General features: G+C 46.2%; 1 protein-coding gene and 1 long non-coding RNA gene across 4 annotated transcripts; one reads left to right on the top strand and one right to left on the bottom strand.

Moving 5' to 3' along the window:
- Positions 1–6,410: 6,410 nt before the first annotated feature.
- Positions 6,411–14,793, bottom strand: LOC113891057. 3 transcript variants are annotated; one of them, XR_003510658.1, is made up of 3 exons: positions 14,705–14,793; positions 8,833–9,365; positions 6,411–8,354 (listed from the first exon to the last, which is right to left on the bottom strand). It is a non-coding gene; the product is annotated as an uncharacterized LOC113891057 (long non-coding RNA). The 3 variants fall into 3 exon arrangements; XR_003510659.1 differs by having other exon boundaries at positions 6,411–9,058; positions 9,170–9,365; XR_003510657.1 differs by having other exon boundaries at positions 6,411–9,365.
- AHSG (alpha 2-HS glycoprotein) lies at positions 12,870–19,947 on the top strand. The gene is made up of 7 exons (XM_027538730.1): positions 12,870–13,237; positions 15,342–15,452; positions 15,770–15,854; positions 16,221–16,384; positions 17,568–17,669; positions 18,538–18,624; positions 19,254–19,947. Exons 1-7 carry the CDS (start codon positions 13,025–13,027, stop codon positions 19,569–19,571), a joined length of 1,080 nt encoding a protein of 359 aa, XP_027394531.1. The 5' UTR covers positions 12,870–13,024; the 3' UTR covers positions 19,572–19,947.
- Positions 19,948–20,257: the final 310 nt, after the last annotated feature.

Genomic DNA, 20,257 nt, shown 5'->3' with positions numbered 1-20,257 from the left:
CCAAGCATTCTCTTAAAACCCATATTAAGGGTTTTCATTTTATATAATATTAATAAAACATATTAGTTTCTGTGAACAATGGTATTATTCCATTTCAGAATTCCAGCCTTCCCTGACTACAGACAGTAGGCAATGGCCAGCTGGCTGATCTCAGAGTCCCTGTCACAGCCTGAGCCTGCAGGCACAGATTGCAAAAACCCTCCAGAGGGAAAGCCGAGGCTCACAGGAAACATTTTTGAGACGGTGTCTTTATTTCCACGAGCGGTTGCTGTCCACCATGGAGGGGGTTGTTGTTTAGTCACTCAGTCCAGTCCAGCTCTTTGTGACCCCATGGACTACAGCATGCCAGGCTTCCCTATCTTTCACTATCTCCTGGAGTCTTTTCAAACTCATATCCATTGAGTTGGTGATGCCATCCAACCATCTCATCCTCCATTGCCCCTTCTCCTCCTGCCTTCTATTTTTCCCAGAATCAGGGTCTTTTCCAATGAATCGGCTCTTTGCATCAGGTGGCCCAAGTATTGGAGCTTCAGTTTCAGCATCAGTCCTTCCAATGAATATTCAGGGTTGATTTCCTTTAGAATTGACGGGTTTGATCTCCATACTGTCCACGGGACTCAAGAGTCTTCTTCTGCACCACAGTTCGAAAGCATCAATTTTTCGATGCTCAGCCTTCTTTATGGTCCAACTCTCACTTCCATACATGACTACTGGTAAAACCATAGCTTTGACTATGGAGGGGATAGGCTGATATAATATACATCCTATTGACTAAGGAGTCAGGTATGGAAACTTTGTGAAGTAAATGGCAACCACTCCAGTATTCTTGCCTAGAGAATCCCATGAACAGAGGAGCCTGGCAGGCTACAGTCTATGGTGTCGCAAAGAGTCAGACACGACTGAGCAACTGAGCACATACACTTACATGGAGACTTTGACTGATAGTTGCCAGGTTTCCAGTTTGTTCTAGAGTCATTTTAGCTCCTCCTACAGATTGGCCATGAATGCCAGCCCCTCTCACTATGACTCAGGCAGGGGCTCCATGTCCTCCCTGCAGCCAGGGAAAAGTTCAGTGTCAGTGGGGCAGAGAGGGAGTGGGCAGAGTTATACCAAGGAAGAAGAGAGAACTTGACTGTGGAAGACTTTTCGGGCTTGCCAGTGTGTGTGCTAAGTTGCTTCAGTTGTGTCTGACTCTTAGCGACCCTGTGGACCATAGCCTGCCAGGCTCCTCTGTCCATGGGATTATCCCGGCAAGAATACTGGAGTGGGTTGCCATGCCCTCCTTCAGGGGATCTTCCCAACCCAGGGATGGAACCCACATTTCTTATGTCTCCTGCACTGACAGGTGAGTTCTTTATCACTGGTGCCACCTGGGAAGCTCCCTGCAGGCTTAATTTGGTATAAAAAACAATTAGAAACAATTGCAGACTTTTTCAAAGAGAAACAAGAAGAAAACAATATACTCTGTTGATTCATTACACATTTATCAAGCAGCCTCAGTGACAAGAACTTTGGAGACCCTGGGGAACAAACAATGCCCAAAGGCCAGCTTATGCATGGGGAGCCAGCCAGTGTGAGTGGGGAGGCAGGCTTGTTCAGTGATCTCCTCCCTGAGGGTCATGGCTGTTCTCCTGACCTTGGTAGGAAAATTGGCCTCAGCGTGTTTGTAACATCATCAGAGTGGCAGAGCAGAGGTGGAACTGAAGCCTGTAGGCACTGGGGGTTAGATTCCTATTCAGCAGTGGGGCTCAGGGTAACCTAGCTGGGGTTGGAGGGAGAGCAGCTGACATACCATGAAGTGGCACTCCTATAACATTTCATGTTAGACTGGATGAAACATCAATCATTCACATCTAAGGCAAGGCAGTGCTGATGGAAACTAGGGCACAAACCTCACCCCCATCCACTCCACTAAAGGCCCTCCCGCCCCCTGCCTCAGGCTCTCTGGTCAATACTTTTCCATGGACTTATCTTTAAGCTCCTGGACAAAGGACACAGGAATAACAAACGGAATTTGACTTCTATTACATCAGAAAGTAAATCAACCTTGAACTGTTAGTTTTGGAATTTTCACAAAGAGATAATGCTGCCATCCTCTCTCCCTCCATAATCTGGTCTCCCTTGGTTTAAACTTCCCTGGGTAACCATTTACTATTCCTTCTTAAACACAAGGCTTCCAAATTTCTTTAGGTTAAATGCTTATCGCTAGAGATACATTGTATAATAGCTATTTACAATGAGTGGACATTGTTTTCTAACAGCAATCAAATGCCACAGGGACTTTGAGAGCACCACTGTCTTCTGCAGGGCACACTGCCTGCCCCTGGACACTGCTGCCTGCCTCCAGGCTCCACTGGCCCTTGTCCTGGGCACCACTCCTGCTGCTGGACCCTGGCTTCTCCTGCCCCAGCGGAGGCCCTGGAGCACCCAGGGCCATACTGAGTTCTGTACAGTCTGTGGGAGAAGGTCTCTTCGCTGTTCTGCGTTATAGGCTGTCAACAGGCAACAAAACATAAATGCTGGAATTTTCCTGAGGTCCTCTGGGGACAGCCCTCTTCAGTTCTTTCTCATAATAGAATTCAGATAATGAGTTCAAAGCAGTGCCAGGCCAGGAGACAAATCTGAGTGACAGACACTGCTGTGTTGTTCGCTTTGACTGTGGAGGAGGCCTCCGTACCAGGCAGGCCTGTCGGCCCTGACTCTATCCAAGGAGGTGGGTGCTGCCCCAGAAGGCGCCCCACCCCTCCAGCAGATGGTGTCTTGGTGGTCTGTTTCACCAATCCCCAGACACACAGCAACATGACCTAGAAGGGGGCTGAGGCTCTGGGACCACAGAAAACCAACTAGCTATCTCTATAACTCTGTCTCACTTATTTTAGAAATGGGAGCTCCAACTTTCAGAAGCCGTGGCATGCTTATATTGGAAAGGGAAAATCAAGGCATGTGGATCGAATGACAAAGTTCAATGTTTATGCAAATCAAATGGAAATATCAGCAAATGTATGTTCGAGTGCCATTCATGATCCACTTTGTTCACTGAACTAAACTTTATTTCTTTCAAATAATTTGTTTATTTTAATTTCTTGGCCATGCCGTGGGGCATGTGAGATCTTAGGTCATGTGGGATCTTAGTTCCCAGACCAGGGATTGAACCCATACCTGTGCATTGGAAGTGCAGAGCCTTAATCACTGGACCGCTAGGGAAGTTTGAAATAAAACTCTAAAGATAAATTTTAAGGTAGTAAGGTTGGGGATAGAAATTGTGAGATGTTTTAGAAGAAAATATCTTTCATGTTGTCTCTCCTCTGAATGGCCAGGCTATGACTATAGCTAAATTTATAAGTACCAATGCTGGCAATGCTTTCTAGATCGCTCCAGGAGTCCGTTTGGGGAAACCCACCACTATGGAGTGAAATGAGGGCCATGGCAGTGTGGGGTAGTGGACAGAGGACAGGATGTGGACTCTTGTCAGAATTCCACCTTTACACCACGTGCCTGCTGTGCAAACCCCCACACAGAACTTGAGTTCCAAAAACCAAGAGAGAGCAAGTTAGATGATGGGGATTCCTGACTGAATTTTTTCTTGGTCTGCATTTGATCTATTACTTGACCTATTGAAGTATTTTTCATTTTTATTTCAATAACCACACTTTTCAATGAAAATTTTCTACTTGATTCTTTGTTATATCTATCTCTCCTGCCTGCTGCCTTGCTTTGTGGTTTCTATGAATAACCTGGCTTACAGGCATCTAGCAGAATGGATCTGGAGGAAAGGTCTAAGAGAAGTCTTGGGGAAAAGGCTGCCCTGAGAAAGTCCAGCTGAGCACAGTGTTGCCCCGGGACAGCGCGTGTGAGCAGCTCAGGAGTGGGGACTCTGAATTCACAGGGTTTCTTACCATTGCCTAAACACAGCCCTTCCTTCTCCACCTCTTGACTTTGTCAGTGTATTTCTTGCAACCAGACAGCCATACTCTGATTTCTCCCTATCCAAACCCTGCCCATTTTCAGGGTCACATTCAAAATGCACCCCCATCTGTGACGTCTTCTTTCCCTTCTGTTGCCCACCCTCAGTGGGAAATGATTCTTCCCTCCTCCCATGAATGCCTGTAGGCTTGGTTCCTTTTATAATTAACAGAGCTGGCTATATGATTTCATGGCTCAATGCAAAATGAAAACACAGGGCTCCTTGTTCAAAAGTTATTAGGAATTTCAGTTTGGTGACAGCGGAGTGTAACACCAAGTGCAGAGCACTGCTAAATGCTTGCACTGTCTAGAAGTACCTGGATCACTGTCTGGAACACAGTCAGAAGCCAGGAGACTACACTGGAACCCTCCGGGGGAAACTGAGAGGCCCACTGGGCAGACACAGTTGTTTAAATGCTCCTTTGAATCCCCTCCCAGGGAATCTCCTGAGTTGCCCACCTACCTGAGCACTCCAGCACCTGCCTGCCTGGCTCCCCACCTCACAGGCACTTAGCTGAGGGCTCGTCTTCCCCAGCCCTGCCAACCACTGATCTATGCCTACCATCCCTTATCCCTGAGTCCTGCCTTATTGATGCCACTAGCACAAGGAACAGGGAAGAACCTATACACAGCTTTCCACAATCCCACTATCCCCCTTTCTCCTTCTGCTCCTTCCTGTTGCTAAAAGTTACACACACATGACTCTCTCTTTGCCAGCTTGTTGGTGCAAAAAATGCAGTCACATTCTTACACATGTTCAAGTTCTTCTCTCTATGTGGCAGTGTAGATACTTACTCGATGCTAGGAATATTAAGTGTACTATCTCACGTAATGTTCTCTGCAATCCTCTGACATATGCACTGCTATCGGTATGCCTTTTCACAGATGAGTAAACCAACTCAGATGGGTTAAGGAACTTGTCAAAAGTGATAAAGATGAGGATCCCTCATTCTTAGTCATTGGCCTACATTGCATCTGAATAGGATGTTGTCATTGTTAGTCACTGTTAACTGAAGGCAAAGACCATATCTTAGTCACATTGTATTCCCCTTGCCCTGTGATACCTTTCTTTGCTTTCTATACTAGAGTGCTGTTGGGGTTATTCAGAGCTCCCATTTATTGATAGCTCAAAGTGTGCCCTGCCCTAGGCTGAGTATTTGCAAATGTTATCTCATTAAATTCTCAGAACATTTTTACTAGCCAGGTTTTACTACCCTAGTGAATGGATGAAGAGGGCTTCCCAGCTGGCTCAGTAGTAAAGAATCTGCCTGAAATCTGCAGGAGACCGCCTGCAATGTAGGGAACGTGAGTTCAATCCTTGGGTCAGGAAGATCCCCTGGAGAAGGGAATGGCTACCCACTTCAGTAGTCTTGCCTGGAAAATTCCATGGACAGAGAAGCTTGGTGGGCTATAGTCCATGGGATTGCAAGAATCAGACACAGCGATTAAACCACTACCACTACCTAATAGATGAAGAAACTATGGCTTACCATGATTAAATCTCTAGTTAGATCAAACAGCTAGTAAAGGGTGGCACCTAACTCTAAATGCAGGGCTCCTGATCAAGCTAAGCTGCTCCCAAGCCCTTCCCCCCGACCCACCTGTCCCTCTCCATCTTACTCGCCCTGCCTTCCTGCTAGCATTCATCCTCCCACTGCCTTAGGATGTCTGTAAATGCCTGAAGCCCAACACTGCATCAAGAAATCGACTTAGTTTATGTAGTTCCTGAAGGGAGAATCTGCATCCATTGGTGAGACTGCAAGTTAGGCTGGTGTTGACTCAGCGTGAAGGAAACGAGTAACTTCCTGGTTACTAGAGGGATTCAATAACAGATGGGCTGCCACAGTGGTGGAGAGAAGTCTGTATCTGGATGTCCTCAGGAAGACTCCAGACAAGTTAGGCTGGTGTTGACTCAGCGTGAAGGAAACGAGTAACTTCCTGGTTACTAGAGGGATTCAATAACAGATGGGCTGCCACAGTGGTGGAGAGAAGTCTGTATCTGGATGTCCTCAGGAAGACTCCAGACATTGGAAGGAGGCTCTGAATTGAGTAGGAGACTGGCCAAGAGCCCCTCAGTGGTCATGTATGGGGCTTAGTCTTACAGGGTTGGGCAGGAGGCAGGTGCTGAGCACATAAAATTGAAAATGACATAGACCCCGCTGTGCTCCGAGAACCTTCCAACTCAGGCTTGTGTTCCTGTGGATTTAATGCAGGCTGAGGGCAGGACCCACAGCCTGTACTCCTCTAGCTTGTGCACAAGAACTAGCAGAGTGCTGTGGAGCTAGACTCAACAGTGAGCATCGAGGACAGGAATGTCACCTTCCATCTGTGCATCCTTAGCACTGGGCACAGTGTAAGTGTCCAGGAAACAGTTTGGAGTTAATGTGTGTCCAGAGAATAACTCAATACAAGTCAATAAATGGATCCCATCAAACTTCCAATACTGATTCACTGTCCAAAAGGACGCATTCCAACCCTAGTCATCTACATGCTGGATAAAGAAGGGCCCAGATTTACTAAGGAGCAATGAGTTGGCTGATTTCAGTGGCCTCAGTATAACCATACGACCCAAGGCCACAGCTCCTCTGAACACCTCCATGTCCAATGGCCGCAGATGGCTCCCCAAGGTGCTCATTAGAAGACAATGGTTTCAACTCTCATCTTCCTTCTGGTCTGAAGAGAGCCACTCACTCACTTATTTGGAGGATATCAAATGTTGATGACAAACCCAGCAGGAAGGATGGATGTAATTCTCTGCCTTGACTAGCCTTCTTCTGGAAAACGTTTAACCAGAAATAATGTAATCATTTACCTTTTATTTACCTCCTAAACTGGAGTTAGAGATAGTTTCAAAAACAACTGAAGTCAAGAGGTGAAAGTCTCTTCTGCAAAATCGATTTTTAGCTATTTTCCACTGACTGAAATGAGGTGGATAAACTAATTTTTTCCCCTTCTTTTAATTGTTAACCACACAATACATTTTCTATATCTTTTGCATTTCTTCAAATATGGCATACAGCCATGTTTCCTATTGCTAAGAATAATGATTTATTCACTTTTAGGCAATGTTTAGGGGCCAACCTCCTCAGTTTTTTGGGGGCCCTATATTCTTTTGGTTTGAGGTTAATAGAGACAAAGCAATTGGAGTAAAGCCAGGGTCCACTACTGTGTGATATGGGCAGGTTCCAGAACATCTCCGAACCTCTGTTACTCTATAAAGGAAGGAAGATGAGAAGAGTACAACTCTCAGGCAGTTATGAAAAAAAAAAGCACAAAGCCTTTTACAGAATAAGGAATCAATATCATTTGCTCTGATGATGATGTTGTTTTTCTGAGGAGAAGCTGTTACAGCTTCAGAAAGTCCAAATCTCCCCATCCTTTCTTTAACCCTAAATGATTCTCTTTCATGAGACAGAACGTTGGAGCAGGTATCAAGGCCACACTAAGCAGTGTATGATATTAAGTCTTCTTCCAAACAGAAGAGAATAGAAGGCTCCCCATAGCTTCCTATACGATAATGAAAGCCGAGGACAAGTGTCATTGAGTTCTTGAGGCTGATTTCACACAGAATATCAATAGCTAAATAGAAAGGAAAACACTATACTTGAAAGAATAGAAAGACTTGATGAAATACAAACATTTTTTCTATCCTGGGTTTAGATTCTGCCTCTTCCCCAGGGCCAGGACTAGGATCCAGCAAAGTACAGGACGAAGGCACATAATTTAAGGAGGTGTGACCCTCAAAGCAAGCATTTCTTTCCATGGATTAGATTTTTGAGCCCGATCACGGTTATGAGCAGGATTGGTGTGTGTGTGTGTGTGTGTGTGTGGTGGGGGGGACTTGCTGAGCCCTTTCTCCACCTAAAGAAGGAAGTAATCACTTGTGGTCATTGGGGTTTAATCTATTTTGCCACATTGTGCTCAAGCCAGTGTCTCCCAACTTTGGTGCATCGGCCCTGAAAGCAAAAGGCTCTTCTAAATAACTTTCAGGGCAACTAGGGTTCCGTTACCTTCACGAGAAACCTCTTGGGGGACTTCCCTGGTGGTCCTGAGGTTGAGGCTCCATACTTCCAGTGCCAAGGGGTACAGGTTAGATCCTTGGTTGGGGAATTAAGATCCCATGTGCCATGCGGTGTGGCAAAAAAACAAATACATAAAAATTTAAAAAAAAGAAAAGAAGCCTGGTGGGTCCTTGGAGAAGGGCAATTTGCATTCCATTGATCAAGGGTTTTACACTGGAGATATAAATCCCAACCTGTCTCCCTAGAACATACAACACAATCATCTCATATAACTTACAGCTCTTGGCTGATCAGATGTTGCTGGACCAAGGGAGTCAAGGTAAGCTCCTTTAGTGCAGACTGTTTTCTCATCACTCTGCATACAGGCACCTGACATCACAGATAGGTGTTCAATAAATACCCATAAGGATGAAGAAACACCCGGCTTATCAGAAATCACTACTGGGCTTCTTAGGGCCTAGGCCCTTTAAGTACCAGAAAGAGCAGAGCCAAGAATCTGGTCCAACACTTTAAACACCAACCACCGCCACTTCCTCCCTGTGAAAACCAATGGTTCCTCTAGCTTTTGCTGACGTGCACTTGTTCATGTCCTATTTCGCGAGAGGCTGGGTTTCTAGCTTTCACCTGAGCCTTCACTGCCTGACTTGATACTTCACCCCCTTCTAGCTCTATCTTTACCCTCTGAGTTCCTGTCTGCTAGCAGGGCCCAAACAGAACCAACCCCCAGCAACTCTGATTCTGCACTTGCCACCATCCTTATCTGACTCCCAGCTAACAACTCGCAAGGCTGAATTCTGCTTTGGAGAAATTTGAATGCATCGCCGCCCTAGTGGACAGCCCTACTCACAAACGCAGAGCAGCTGGTGCCAATCCTAGCTGCCATCTTGGAATTGCGCCATCAGCCGTGTGAGCTCCACACACCAAGCACGGCTTAGCACCCTGCTGCCATCTCCTGGTGGTTGTTGGTCCTCTTCTGCTCCTTGGATCTTTGGGACTGCTCTTCCCAACCAGCTCTAACAAGTTCCTGATAGCCTCAATGCGCTACTAGACACTGTTTTATTGCAGACCTGGGCCTCAAAGAAAAATGCAAAGAGAAGTCATTAAAGTAATGAGACGAATGACCAGAAAATGGAGTAAATGCTTATCTCCTCTTGATATGCTAGAGCCAGGTGGATGAAATTTACCCAAGATCACTCAAGGATATATGCATTTGGTGTGTGAAAATCTTTCAAAGTTTGAAAGTGATGTCATCAGGCATGGTGAAATACTTAGAGCCTTCCTTGGGCATCCTTTGTCACAGTTTTCTTGGAAAACATATCAAAAGATCCTCTAGTGTCTCCTTCATTTTCAGTAAGTAAATGGTAATCTTCCGTTTTCCAACTGAAAAAAATTGAGACCATTTTATTCAGCTTGACATCAAAGCTATTTTAGTTTATAAGCATTAGACATATGGAATAGTTGAGCTAAACCCAAAGATATTCATAAAATACATTAAAAAAGAGTTCTGATGATTTTCCCATATCTAAGTTCCCCCAAAAGTCAGCACGGAAGCAGTGGCAGAGGAAAAGAGACAACAGTTGACCTGCCATAATATACCAGTTAAATGGTAGGGGTAGAAATTAATGTAGAAATTTCTGACAGGCAATTTGGCCATGGAAATTAAGATGTTTTAAAATCAATGATTCACTAATAAATCTCTATCCTGAATAAAAATAACTAGAAAGTCAAAGATTCCTGAATTAAAAGTTCATTACGACTTTGTATATGAGAGTGCTCGATGGAAAACAAACTAAATACACAACAATAAGAGAAAGGTAAAATAGCTTATGATACAACAGAATCATAGGCAGTCATTATAAGCAGATTTAAAGTATTTAATAACATGAAGAAATATTCAAGTTATAATGTTAAATGAAAAAAGAATACTAAGCTGTACATAAGTATGATTATATTACAGTGAATTATATTAAAATAAGATGAAATGCACCAAAACATTAACACTGTTGATCTCTGGGTGATGAGACTATGGGTGAGTTTTGTTTCGGTGTTTATCTGTGTTAGGATGACAGCTGAGATATTAATCGCTCTTTACTACATGCTTTGTTTTTCTAGCATCAGCAAAACAGGACAATACCTGGGGCTTTAGAAATTGTCACCCATGAAAGATCCAAGAACAAAGATATCAAAAGAAATGTGCCAAGTATAAGACAGAAATGGTCAGACAGGATGATCAGAGAGAAACTTTTTTTTTCTCCCTCTGGGGGCAGGAGGAGAAGGGGACAACAGAGGATGAGATGGCTGGATGGCATCACCGACTCGATGGACATGAGTTTGAGTGAACTCCGGGAGTTGGTGATGGACAGGGAGGCCTGGCGTGCTGCGATTCATGGGGTCGCAAAGAGTCGGACACAACTGAGCGACTGAACTGAACTCAACTGAACTGACCCTCAGGTTGGGATGGCAATAGAACCACCCCCAGAACAGTGTGGGAGTCCTGGAGAAGAACCTCCAGAAGAGCCTGGAACCTCACTACAGGGATAGGGAGGAGAGGGGACACACAGGTAGCACAGTGAGATATAACATGGTAAGGAGAAGCCCCCTGAGTAGCAGGGCTGCCCTGGAGCAGTTGGGGGTGGGGGCCGGTGGGCCATGACAGCAAAGTCTAAACAGACAAGTTTAGACTAAACTTGTCTAAACAGCCTCAGGAAGCCCTCACAGCCTGGGAGGGCAAGCAGACAAATTCTCCCAAGCTTAAAGAGGCGGGTAGCTCTGGGACGTCTGTGGTTCCATTGCATGGGGCGTGGATTCTATCCCTGATCTGGGAAGTTCCGCATGTTGTGAAGTGTGGCCAAAAAAATAAAAAGAGGGGGGTAGCTCCCAGCTAAGAAAAGGCCTGTGGGCTAGAAAGGGTGCCACAGCTTTGATAATATGACCCCTGATCATAGGATGTGGGAGGACTGTCTTTCTATGGATTAGATGGAGGAAAGCAGGCCATTAGCTCAAGAGTGCATTTGTCTGAGGACCACATGAGACAGGCTACCTGGCAGAAGATGCCAAGGCAAAAGTAGATATCTCTTGACCTTGACAAAATCAGTATTTGCATAAATCTCCCCCTCTGCACTTCAGGCTTTCTTCTAACCTCATTAGGAGTAGAAGTATAATGGCAAACCTAAATTGGACCGGGTTTCAATCCACGTATCTGGAAAGCTGGGTTGCCTGGAAGTGAGTAGATTCCATTTTCATGAAAGAAAGCTCAGAGTCAGAAATCCAATTGTGTTATGGAAAATAAAATTACATTGTAGACACTTGAGCTCATGACATATGAAACATGTACTCACTGCATATATTTTTTGTGATTTTCAAATTTTTAGTAATGACCATATTTTGTATTTTAAAAGAAAAGCAGAGCATCTGCAAAAAGTTTCTCATGAGTCAAGGCCCTGGAGGCAATGGGGCACAAGGCTGATGGAAAGTCCCCCCAGTTCCGAGGCTTATCCTGATGGATGACCAGAGGATGGGGTCCTGATAACACCTTCTGAGCCTCTGGAATTAAGGGTCTGTTTGTGAACAGCTAGGAGCAAATGTGAAAACCAAGCTTACACTGCCTACTACCTTCTCTACCCATCACAGGCTCCCCCCCCTGCTTATCTCCCTCCTTACAGGAAGTCAATATTATTAAGCTTCTCTATAGAACACACACCCCCACTTTTAAACCAAGTTTTGTTCTCTGAAGCAATAGCAAACAACAGAGCAAGTCCACCCCCACGCAATGACAACGTCTAAATATTTGGAAAACGTGTTGGTTTCCACGTTTTGGGCTTCTTTGCTCCAGGCTAAACCAAACTAAACCTCGGATGATATTTTCCAAGGCTCTTGCTATCCTGGCCACCTCTCCTTGGAGGTCACACATGAGATCATCATGGGCCACAACTGAGAGGCAGTGTCTGAGCCAATATTGTGACCGCGTGCTCTGGCCACCAAGACTCACTCTAGTTCTGCTGATGCTCCAAAGGGCCCTAAGGAGGCATCTGTGTTCTTAATGGCCTCACAGAGTCTCAGCCTGCAGTGCAGGATTCAAAGCCAGAGCTCTGCCAAGTGAGTGGCTGTTGGACCAGGGCTCCTCTCTGCTGCACTCGTCTACTGGCTGAGAGCACAGGCCACGGGAGCACGGGGTCACTGCGGACACTTGGTCACTGGTGCCAATCACACCCAGCCACCCAGGGAACCCAGGTCAGGGTGCATCTTTGCAGTGTGTTGGCAGTCCAGTCTGGAGAGAAGGGGAAGTGGCAGTGGGGAAGCCCTGTGGGCCATAGCCCTCCAGGCCCTGCTACAGAAAGGGAGGAAGGGCTCTCTCCCCATTCCGCACTCCAGGCAGAAATCTCTCCCTTCCTTTCTTCTTTTCTCTAAGGATCTTATCCAAGCTCTTATCCAAGATCCCGTAACTCTCCCTCTTCACTCCAAATCATTGGTACCTTTGCTACATCTGTGGGCCTTGTTCTCCCTCTAGAAGAAGGCAATTGTCCCTGACATGTGAAGATTTTAGTAAATTGCTGAGCATCCCTACTTTCCCCAACATGGACCCCATGTTGCCCTCAGCTCCCAATGGAGGGCACTCTCTCTGCTGCCAGAATCAGCGCTCCAGGGCCGACTATGCCAGCCCCTCCTCACCTTGGTGCTCACCTCGTCCTCTCAGCTGCCTCCCCTCTTTGTTGCTGTTACCATGTTCCAGGCCAACTCTGGAGCATCTCCCCAGCCCACCCCGCAACCTGCCCACACCGGCCCCCAAGCAGCATTGACTTTGGCAGATTTCTTGGGGGCCAGCGATGTCATAACCTGTTTGCTTTTCCAGGACTGATGTTTGCAGGGGGCTTTTTTTTTGGAACCAGAACAGAAATCATCCCATATCCTTACGCAATCCTTCCGCAGGCTCCAACATATAAATAAAGCCTTTCGACACTCCACCAGGCAGAGCACCTAGGTTGGTCCAGACGCCTCCAGCTGCCTGCCTGCTGATACACCGGGGCCTCTCTGAAGCCACCATGAAATCCTTCGTTCTGCTCTTTTGCCTGGCTCAGCTCTGGGGCTGCCACTCGATCCCGCTTGACCCGGTTGCAGGTTATAAGGAACCGGCCTGTGATGACCCAGACACAGAGCAAGCAGCCTTGGCTGCCGTGGACTACATCAACAAGCACCTTCCTCGGGGCTACAAGCACACCTTGAACCAGATTGACAGTGTGAAGGTGTGGCCGAGGGTAAGTGAACCTGCCCTGCCAGGTGGGACAGGCTGGCGTGGGAGGCTTAGCTGGGTGTCTCTGAGAGCCTGCCTCCCAGAACAAAAGAAACTGCATACCGAAAATGCCCCGATTCCTCCAAGGAGGGAGGGAGAGGGCAGGCTGAAGGAAGAGAGGAGACATTCTGTACTGTGGTCAGGGTCTCCAGGAGGGTGCTGGATGGGAGCAGGAAGTGTGAGGAGAGGATAAGGCTTCAAGTGGTATTTTGAAGGTAACAAGTAGAAAGTGTGACCTTCTAGAAAAACTAGCACCAGAGAAAGGATTCTGGCTGCCAAACTACCACTAGCCGGAAAACACTTCTTTTTTTTTTTGTTTCTGTTTCTCTGCATAAAGACTGAGTGTGAATGAAGTGCACATTTTTTAAGTGTCTACTATGTGCCAGGCCCTTTCATACAGTTCATCTCTGTAATCCCTTCCCCGCTGTGTCCCCAGTTCTGTGGGGAGGGGAGGGGGGTACTGTCCTTGTCTTACATAAGAGATAACCAAGGCTCTGACATATTTAGGGCATTTTTTTTTTTTTTTACCCAAGGTCATAAAATAATAAGCATCAGGCAAGGATTCTATTTCAGTACTGTATTCCTTCCTCTACACAAGCTGCTTTCCCAAGAAAGGTACCCACATCCCAGTGAGAAATCTTGGCATGAAAGGATTCACCTCCTCATATGCTGGAGGAGAAAGCAATGCAGTCTGAAGCTGGTGACAATGATCAAACTGGGAAATGTGCCTCGGAGGTCAGCTGAGTGATTTGGAGAGGTGGGGAAAAGACCCATCTATTGCCTATTTTGAAATTAGATTTTATAGCTGATGAAGGATAATATTTTCAGCCAATGCTAATTACGTCTTCCAGGACAAGAACCAGTGTTAGGTGCTATGGGACATGCTAAGTTGAATCATATGAAATAGCCAGCTTTGTATATTAAAAGCAGTCAGATATTGGCATTTTAATGATTCAACCTAACACAAAGATGAGAAAGACATAATTAGTGCCACAGAAGATTCACAATCTAGGAAGGAAAATAAGGCAAACCTCAGGACATCTGGACTGACTCAAAGACCTCTGATCTTACAATGGGACAAAATAATTGAAATCAGGATTGTCCCGGATGGAGTTTAGGAGTTCTGCAATAGTGAAGTACAGTGGTGGTTCAGAGGAAGCAATGATCAGTTCAGGGGAAATAACACACAACCTGCATATCTGAAGGAAAGAAAGAACAATGTTGCAATTTTCACTTACAGCAGGGTTTGAGAACCCAGTGCCTGGCTCCTGTTCACTAGCTCTGAGTGTTTTCAGGGAGTTAATTTGGGCACATCTGCACAATATAAAACAGGAAAGGAGATTCTGAGGTTTCAGGTACTAGTGAAACAGGCATAACAGAAATGAGAGGCAAGCAGAGTTGGGCTGAAAGGAAAAAATAGGCATATGCGTACCTTCTGGATTTTTTTTGGTCTTTGAAGGAAGGATGCAGAAACAGGTGAACTGGCAGGGAAAACTCCGAGGAATCATCCAAGCTTCCCTGTCACTGCCTTACCCACTACTCCTTTCCTCTGTGCAAGTGAAGGACAGACACACTGCGTCCTCCAGCAAAGGAAGGATCACGCTTCCTCCTTACTACCAGCAGGGGACAGTAGGGAACAGCAACTTTGCATCCAGGCATCTACAAGACAAAAAGCCACAGATGACAACTTTTCCTTTAGGAAGGAAAAGAAAATGGGGAAGGAAGGAAAGTAGATATTGAGAAGGAAGGAAGGACGAAGTAGAGGGAGGGATGGAGAAGATAAAGGAGAGACAGTAAATTATTATCCTACACCACTTTACTTTGCTGCTTGACTGAGAAAAATCCCAAACTGACTTTTTCAAAATACCGCTTGAAGGGTAAGTACCGACACTCATTTTTGCCTTCCAAATACCTTTGAGAGTGATGACTGTGGTTCCATCAACCTGTCCAAGCCCATGCCCACTTCTTTCTTACCCTTCCAACAATGGGTGTGTTGGCACCCGGTGGGGGCTCACCCGTGGACCTGCTTAGCAGGCTTAGGCTCACATCTTCATCCTCTGTCTCCACAGCGGCCCACGGGAGAGGTGTATGACATTGAAATAGATACCCTGGAAACCACCTGCCACGTACTGGACCCCACGCCCCTGGCGAACTGCAGCGTGAGGCAGCAGACGCAGCACGTGAGTGGCCCTCTCAGGGCAACTGCGGGGGTGGGGTGGGGTGGTGCCCCAACTAAAACTGCCAGTCAATGGCGCCCTCCCTAGGGCCGAATTTTTACAATTCCCCTTTTTGTTGTACCCCGCCCCCCACGCCTCCCCCGCAACCTCTGTAAAAGCAGTGTCCTGTTTCAATATCACCAAGAGAAGGAGATTTTGTGAGGCTCACCTTTGACATCCACGCCTGAGAGACCACGCCCTCTTCCCCCCTCCTCCCATCTTCCACCTTGAGACGTGAAGGTCAGCCCTCTGGGGCCCTCACTGTGGGTTTATTTCTCCAGGCGGTGGAAGGAGACTGCGATATCCACGTGCTGAAACAAGATGGCCAGTTTTCCGTGCTGTTTACAAAATGTGATTCCAGTCCAGGTAGAGTTGACTATTCTCATTACGGTTACCCGGTAGAGAGAGTGAGGAAGGGACCTGAATTGGTTTCAACAGAAGCAGATCTAGCCACTTTATTGGTGATGAAAAAGGGAAGCCAAATTTCCTGAGTTTGGGGATTTTAAAACTGTTTTTTAAGGAATTGTTCAGCTCCGAGGTTGAAAATCGCCCCTTGGTGAGAGGAGCTCCTGCAAAAATGCCAGCACGCCAGGGGCCACTCGAGGGTTTAAGTAAGATGCAGAGAATCAGCCTGTAACGGTTTGGAGCCAGTCTTAGCCCTCTCAAATAAGCAGAGCGGCGACAAATGCCGCTGAGAATTCCAGGCCCGAACCAGGTTACTTCTGTGCGCAGATTCCGCCGAGGACGTGCGCAAGTTGTGCCCAGACTGCCCCCTGCTGGCGCCACTCAACGACAGCCGGGTGGTGCACGCAGTGGAGGTCGCGCTGGCTACCTTCAATGCCGAGAGCAACGGCTCCTACTTACAGCTGGTGGAAATTTCTCGGGCTCAATTTGTGGTAAGACTGAGACCCTGCTGACAGGTTGGGCAGGTTGGTGGCACTTTGGGGTGTGAACGTGGTGAAGCAAGTGTGAGGGAGGGAGCAGGGGCAGCCACAGGAAGTCAAGGAGGGTGGTGGGAGAAAAGGGAAAGAAAGGGTCCTGAGTGTCCTGGACCCAGAGAACCCTCACCGCACCCCCGACCTAAGCCACTTCAACATAAAATAGTCAGAGTCTGCGTGTGTGTTCAGGCTGTATTCCTCGGTTAGTTAACACGAGGGTGGGAGTTCCCGTTTTATCCAGAAGCACACACCGTAAATTCATGGGTCTCCACACCACCATCACCTATCACCGCTGAACATCAGCTCTTTTAAGTATCAGCTCTTGTAATTGATACTTACAAAGACATGGGCATACTTGTATATAATGGCAGAATCTTAAAATGTCATGGAACCACTGAAAAACAACAACTAATTGTCCTGTGGTTAGGTTAGCACATTTGAACACAATATAATTCTAATGTTAAAAAAAAAAACAAACTGGTATTCTGGGTGCCAGCCATGGCATACTTGGAAATACACTGTAGGTAGTAATTCTGTTAACCAGAATATGTGATTCTAGAACCGCCACCCCAGACTATAACAAATAAGAAATATTTTATTATTTTAAGTGTCCTTATGCTCCAAGAACAATGAGATAGAAAAGCATAAATATCTTCTGCACGTCCAGTTATCTTTTTAATTTGCTCCTGCTATCTAAAATATGTGGGAGAGAAATTAATTACTTTCCCATCCCATCTTGGAATAACCTGGACCTTGGGTCTGAAAGTGCAACCCCAATACGGAAACTGGCAGGAGGCAGGGTTCCTACCCAGATCAGTGTCAGGTCAGCCCCCTGGGTTCCTGCTTTCTACCTGAAAACTCGCCTCTGCTCTGGAAGGATGGGCAGTGGATACCTGCACCTACTTCAGGGAACACCCAAACCCCAGCTTCTGTGTGCAAGCCCTTAAAACCCAATGCCCTCATGTGAGCCTTGTGTAAGACACCAGGGGCACGTTTCCTGGCCACACGGTGCGGTCTACGTGAATGGTGCTCCCTGGACTATGTAGTACCATGGTCCTCACTACTTCCCTCTGGGCTCCCCTTCCCTGCCTTTCTCATACTGTCATGTTGCTTCATGAAGATTTTCATGTATCTTCGTCAGCCTCTTCCAGTTTCTGTCTCTGTGGAGTTTGCAGTGGCTGCTACTGACTGTATTGCTAAAGAAGTCGTAGATCCAACCAAGTGCAACCTACTGGCAGAAAAGGTGAGCAGGCCAGGCAAAGCTGGTCATGGAACAAGTTTATATCTTGGGGCTGTGGAAAGAGATAATGCAAAATACCCATGCCCTGTGAGGCTGGGTCATGCCAGGTCATCCCTTGGGGTGTCATGTCCCCTGCTTAAGAGCTATCACCAGATCTTCTCATTTGCTGGAGGCCCCTGGAGTTAGAGAGGCTATTTCCTAACTAATATGAGTCATGTCAGGCTGCTGGCAGTATAAAGTGTAGATTTTCTAGATATACCTCAGGTATGCAACCTAAGTCCTTAAGCCAGTAATGTCTACTTCTAGGAATTTAGCCTAAAGAGATCAGCATGTTTGACAAAATATATCTATAAAGATGATTTATGACAGATTCAAAATGACCCCAAACACCTGAATGTCCAACAGGAGGGAATCGTTGAATAAAATATGACATGTTAGTAAATAGAAAATTATAGACAGATAAACTATGTTTTCAAAGAATAATGAATGATATAAGAGAATGCTATCATTCTAGAATGTGAAAAACACAGTCTCCAAAATGGTATAGTCACAATGATGTCAACTTTCAAATGATATCTAATAGTATTTAAAAATAAAGAAATACATAGATGTTAACAGAAGTTCTTCTGAGTCACCACAATTTCTGAGATTATGGGTGAGCTCTCTCACTCCCAAAACATTTCTGTATTTTCTACATTCTATATAAAATATAAGCAGAAAGCATAAACTTTAGGAAAAAAGTTAAAAAAAAAAAAAAAAGACAGGAATTAAGAATTAAAGCGTTTTACCCTGGATGTATTGAGTGTAAGTGAAACTGGGTGAGAAGTCCACTTTTTGAACCTGTTCAAATACCTCCTGTCTTTCTGTGCAGCAATATGGCTTCTGTAAGGGGTCAGTCATTCAGAAAGCTCTTGGTGGGGAGGACGTCAGAGTGACTTGCACGTTGTTCCAAACGCAGGTAAGGGCCCCACAGATGTACTCGCCCTGCTTCTCAGAATCCAGTGACCCCTTTGGATTTCTGCCATGCAGTAGTAATTAGGGCATTAGCTGCCTGTTCTTCTGAGCCCCACAACATAGATAGTGCCAGGAATGTGAAACCATCAGCAAATGAACGGTTTACTCCCTCCCCTTCCAGGAACTGGTACGTATGGGGCAGAACCACCCCCAGGTGCAGTTGGCAAGGTCATGTTTCTAGTTGCCGACCCAGGGAGTGAGGGGGTGTGTGGGAGTGGTTTCTGAGTTGCAGAGACTAGGTGGGTAGATGTGCCTGCTAGACCCCTGTAACTGCAGGTGTAGATGAAAAAGAGGGTGACGCTGCTGGTGAAAGTTAGCCATCAGGTGGGGTTCTTTTGCTCGTGAAACGTGAGAATAAGTCTACCAACCCCAAAACAGCTTGTGAGAAAGGGAATGGCACAAGCCAGTTACCCCTCCCCTGGAACCCTGATGACTATCCTTTGTACCTAGGTAGTTCTTCTTTTCCAGATTCCTTACAAATAAAAATTATTTCTGTGAGAGAATTGGGTGGGGATTTCCCCTGGAAGGAGGAGAAAGGCAGCTAACCCAAAGAAACGGTCCTCTTTCCTCCAGCCTGTGATTCCGCAGCCCCAGCCCGACGGCGCCGAGGCTGAGGCCCCAAGCGCTGTGCCGGACGCAGCTGGGCCTACGCCTTCTGCAGCTGGCCCGCCCGTGGCCTCCGTGGTGGTGGGGCCAAGCGTGGTAGCAGTTCCCCTGCCGCTGCACCGAGCACACTACGACTTGCGCCACACTTTCTCCGGGGTGGCCTCAGTGGAGTCATCCTCGGGAGAAGCGTTCCACGTGGGCAAAACACCCATAGTGGGGCAGCCTAGCGTTCCTGGAGGTCCAGTCCGCCTTTGCCCAGGGAGAATCAGATACTTCAAGATCTAGAAGATGGTCGGAGATGAGATGGTTTGGCACAGAGAATACAGCTATCATTTTGTCCAAGTCATGGGTATGGGTAGGGGCTTTGTCTGCTCTGGAAGCAAGTGCTGCCTATGGTCTAGATTAATGTCAGGTCTTGAGTCCCAACTTCTCATCCTTCCAAGGACAGGAGCAGAGGAGGTGCTAGTGATGTTTGATGGAACATAAAGTCAGCAGCTTGATTGTCATGGCTTTGATGTAAGCCACCACCACTGTGTTCTCTACCTTCTCTTGACCTCACAAAAGTAATTGGAACTGTGACTTTGAAAGGTGCTCTTGCCAAGTTTATATCTACTTGTCATTAAAAATGCTCTAATAAAGAAGGTTCTAAGCTGAAATGTCATCATGATTGTTGCCTACTTTGTCCAATCTCACGTGTGTGGTCTTTCCAGCAACCGTATAAGTGTCCCTAATCAAAATCAAATTGAAAATAGGAATAAAATAGAAAACCTCCTATATACATAGGAAAAAGTGAGACCAGGATCTGCTCACTACCTATATGATCTGATAATTTCCTTATAAGAAAATAACTCTTTCATTTCATAATGGTCAGAAAATATTAATAAATTAGGACCAAGTGCTTAAACTTTCTACAGACAAACCAACCATTCAGTTCAGTTCAGTTCAGTTGCTCAGTCGTGTTCGACTGTTTG

Source organism: Bos indicus x Bos taurus, chromosome 1 (assembly GCF_003369695.1).
Source record: "Bos indicus x Bos taurus breed Angus x Brahman F1 hybrid chromosome 1, Bos_hybrid_MaternalHap_v2.0, whole genome shotgun sequence".
Classification (NCBI taxonomy): Eukaryota; Metazoa; Chordata; class Mammalia; order Artiodactyla; family Bovidae; genus Bos; species Bos indicus x Bos taurus.
This window is presented reverse-complemented; position numbering and strand designations above follow the sequence as displayed.

Bases quoted from the DNA above. Each gene is read 5' to 3' on its own strand.
- AHSG (XM_027538730.1), top strand. From the start codon at position 13,025: ATGAAATCCTTCGTTCTGCTCTTTTGCCTGGCTCAGCTCTGGGGCTGC. The intron at 13,238-15,341 runs GTAAGTGAACCT...CTGTCTCCACAG, and splicing joins GTGTGAAGGTGTGGCCGAGG to CGGCCCACGGGAGAGGTGTA. The intron at 17,670-18,537 runs GTGAGCAGGCCA...CTTTCTGTGCAG, and splicing joins GCAACCTACTGGCAGAAAAG to CAATATGGCTTCTGTAAGGG.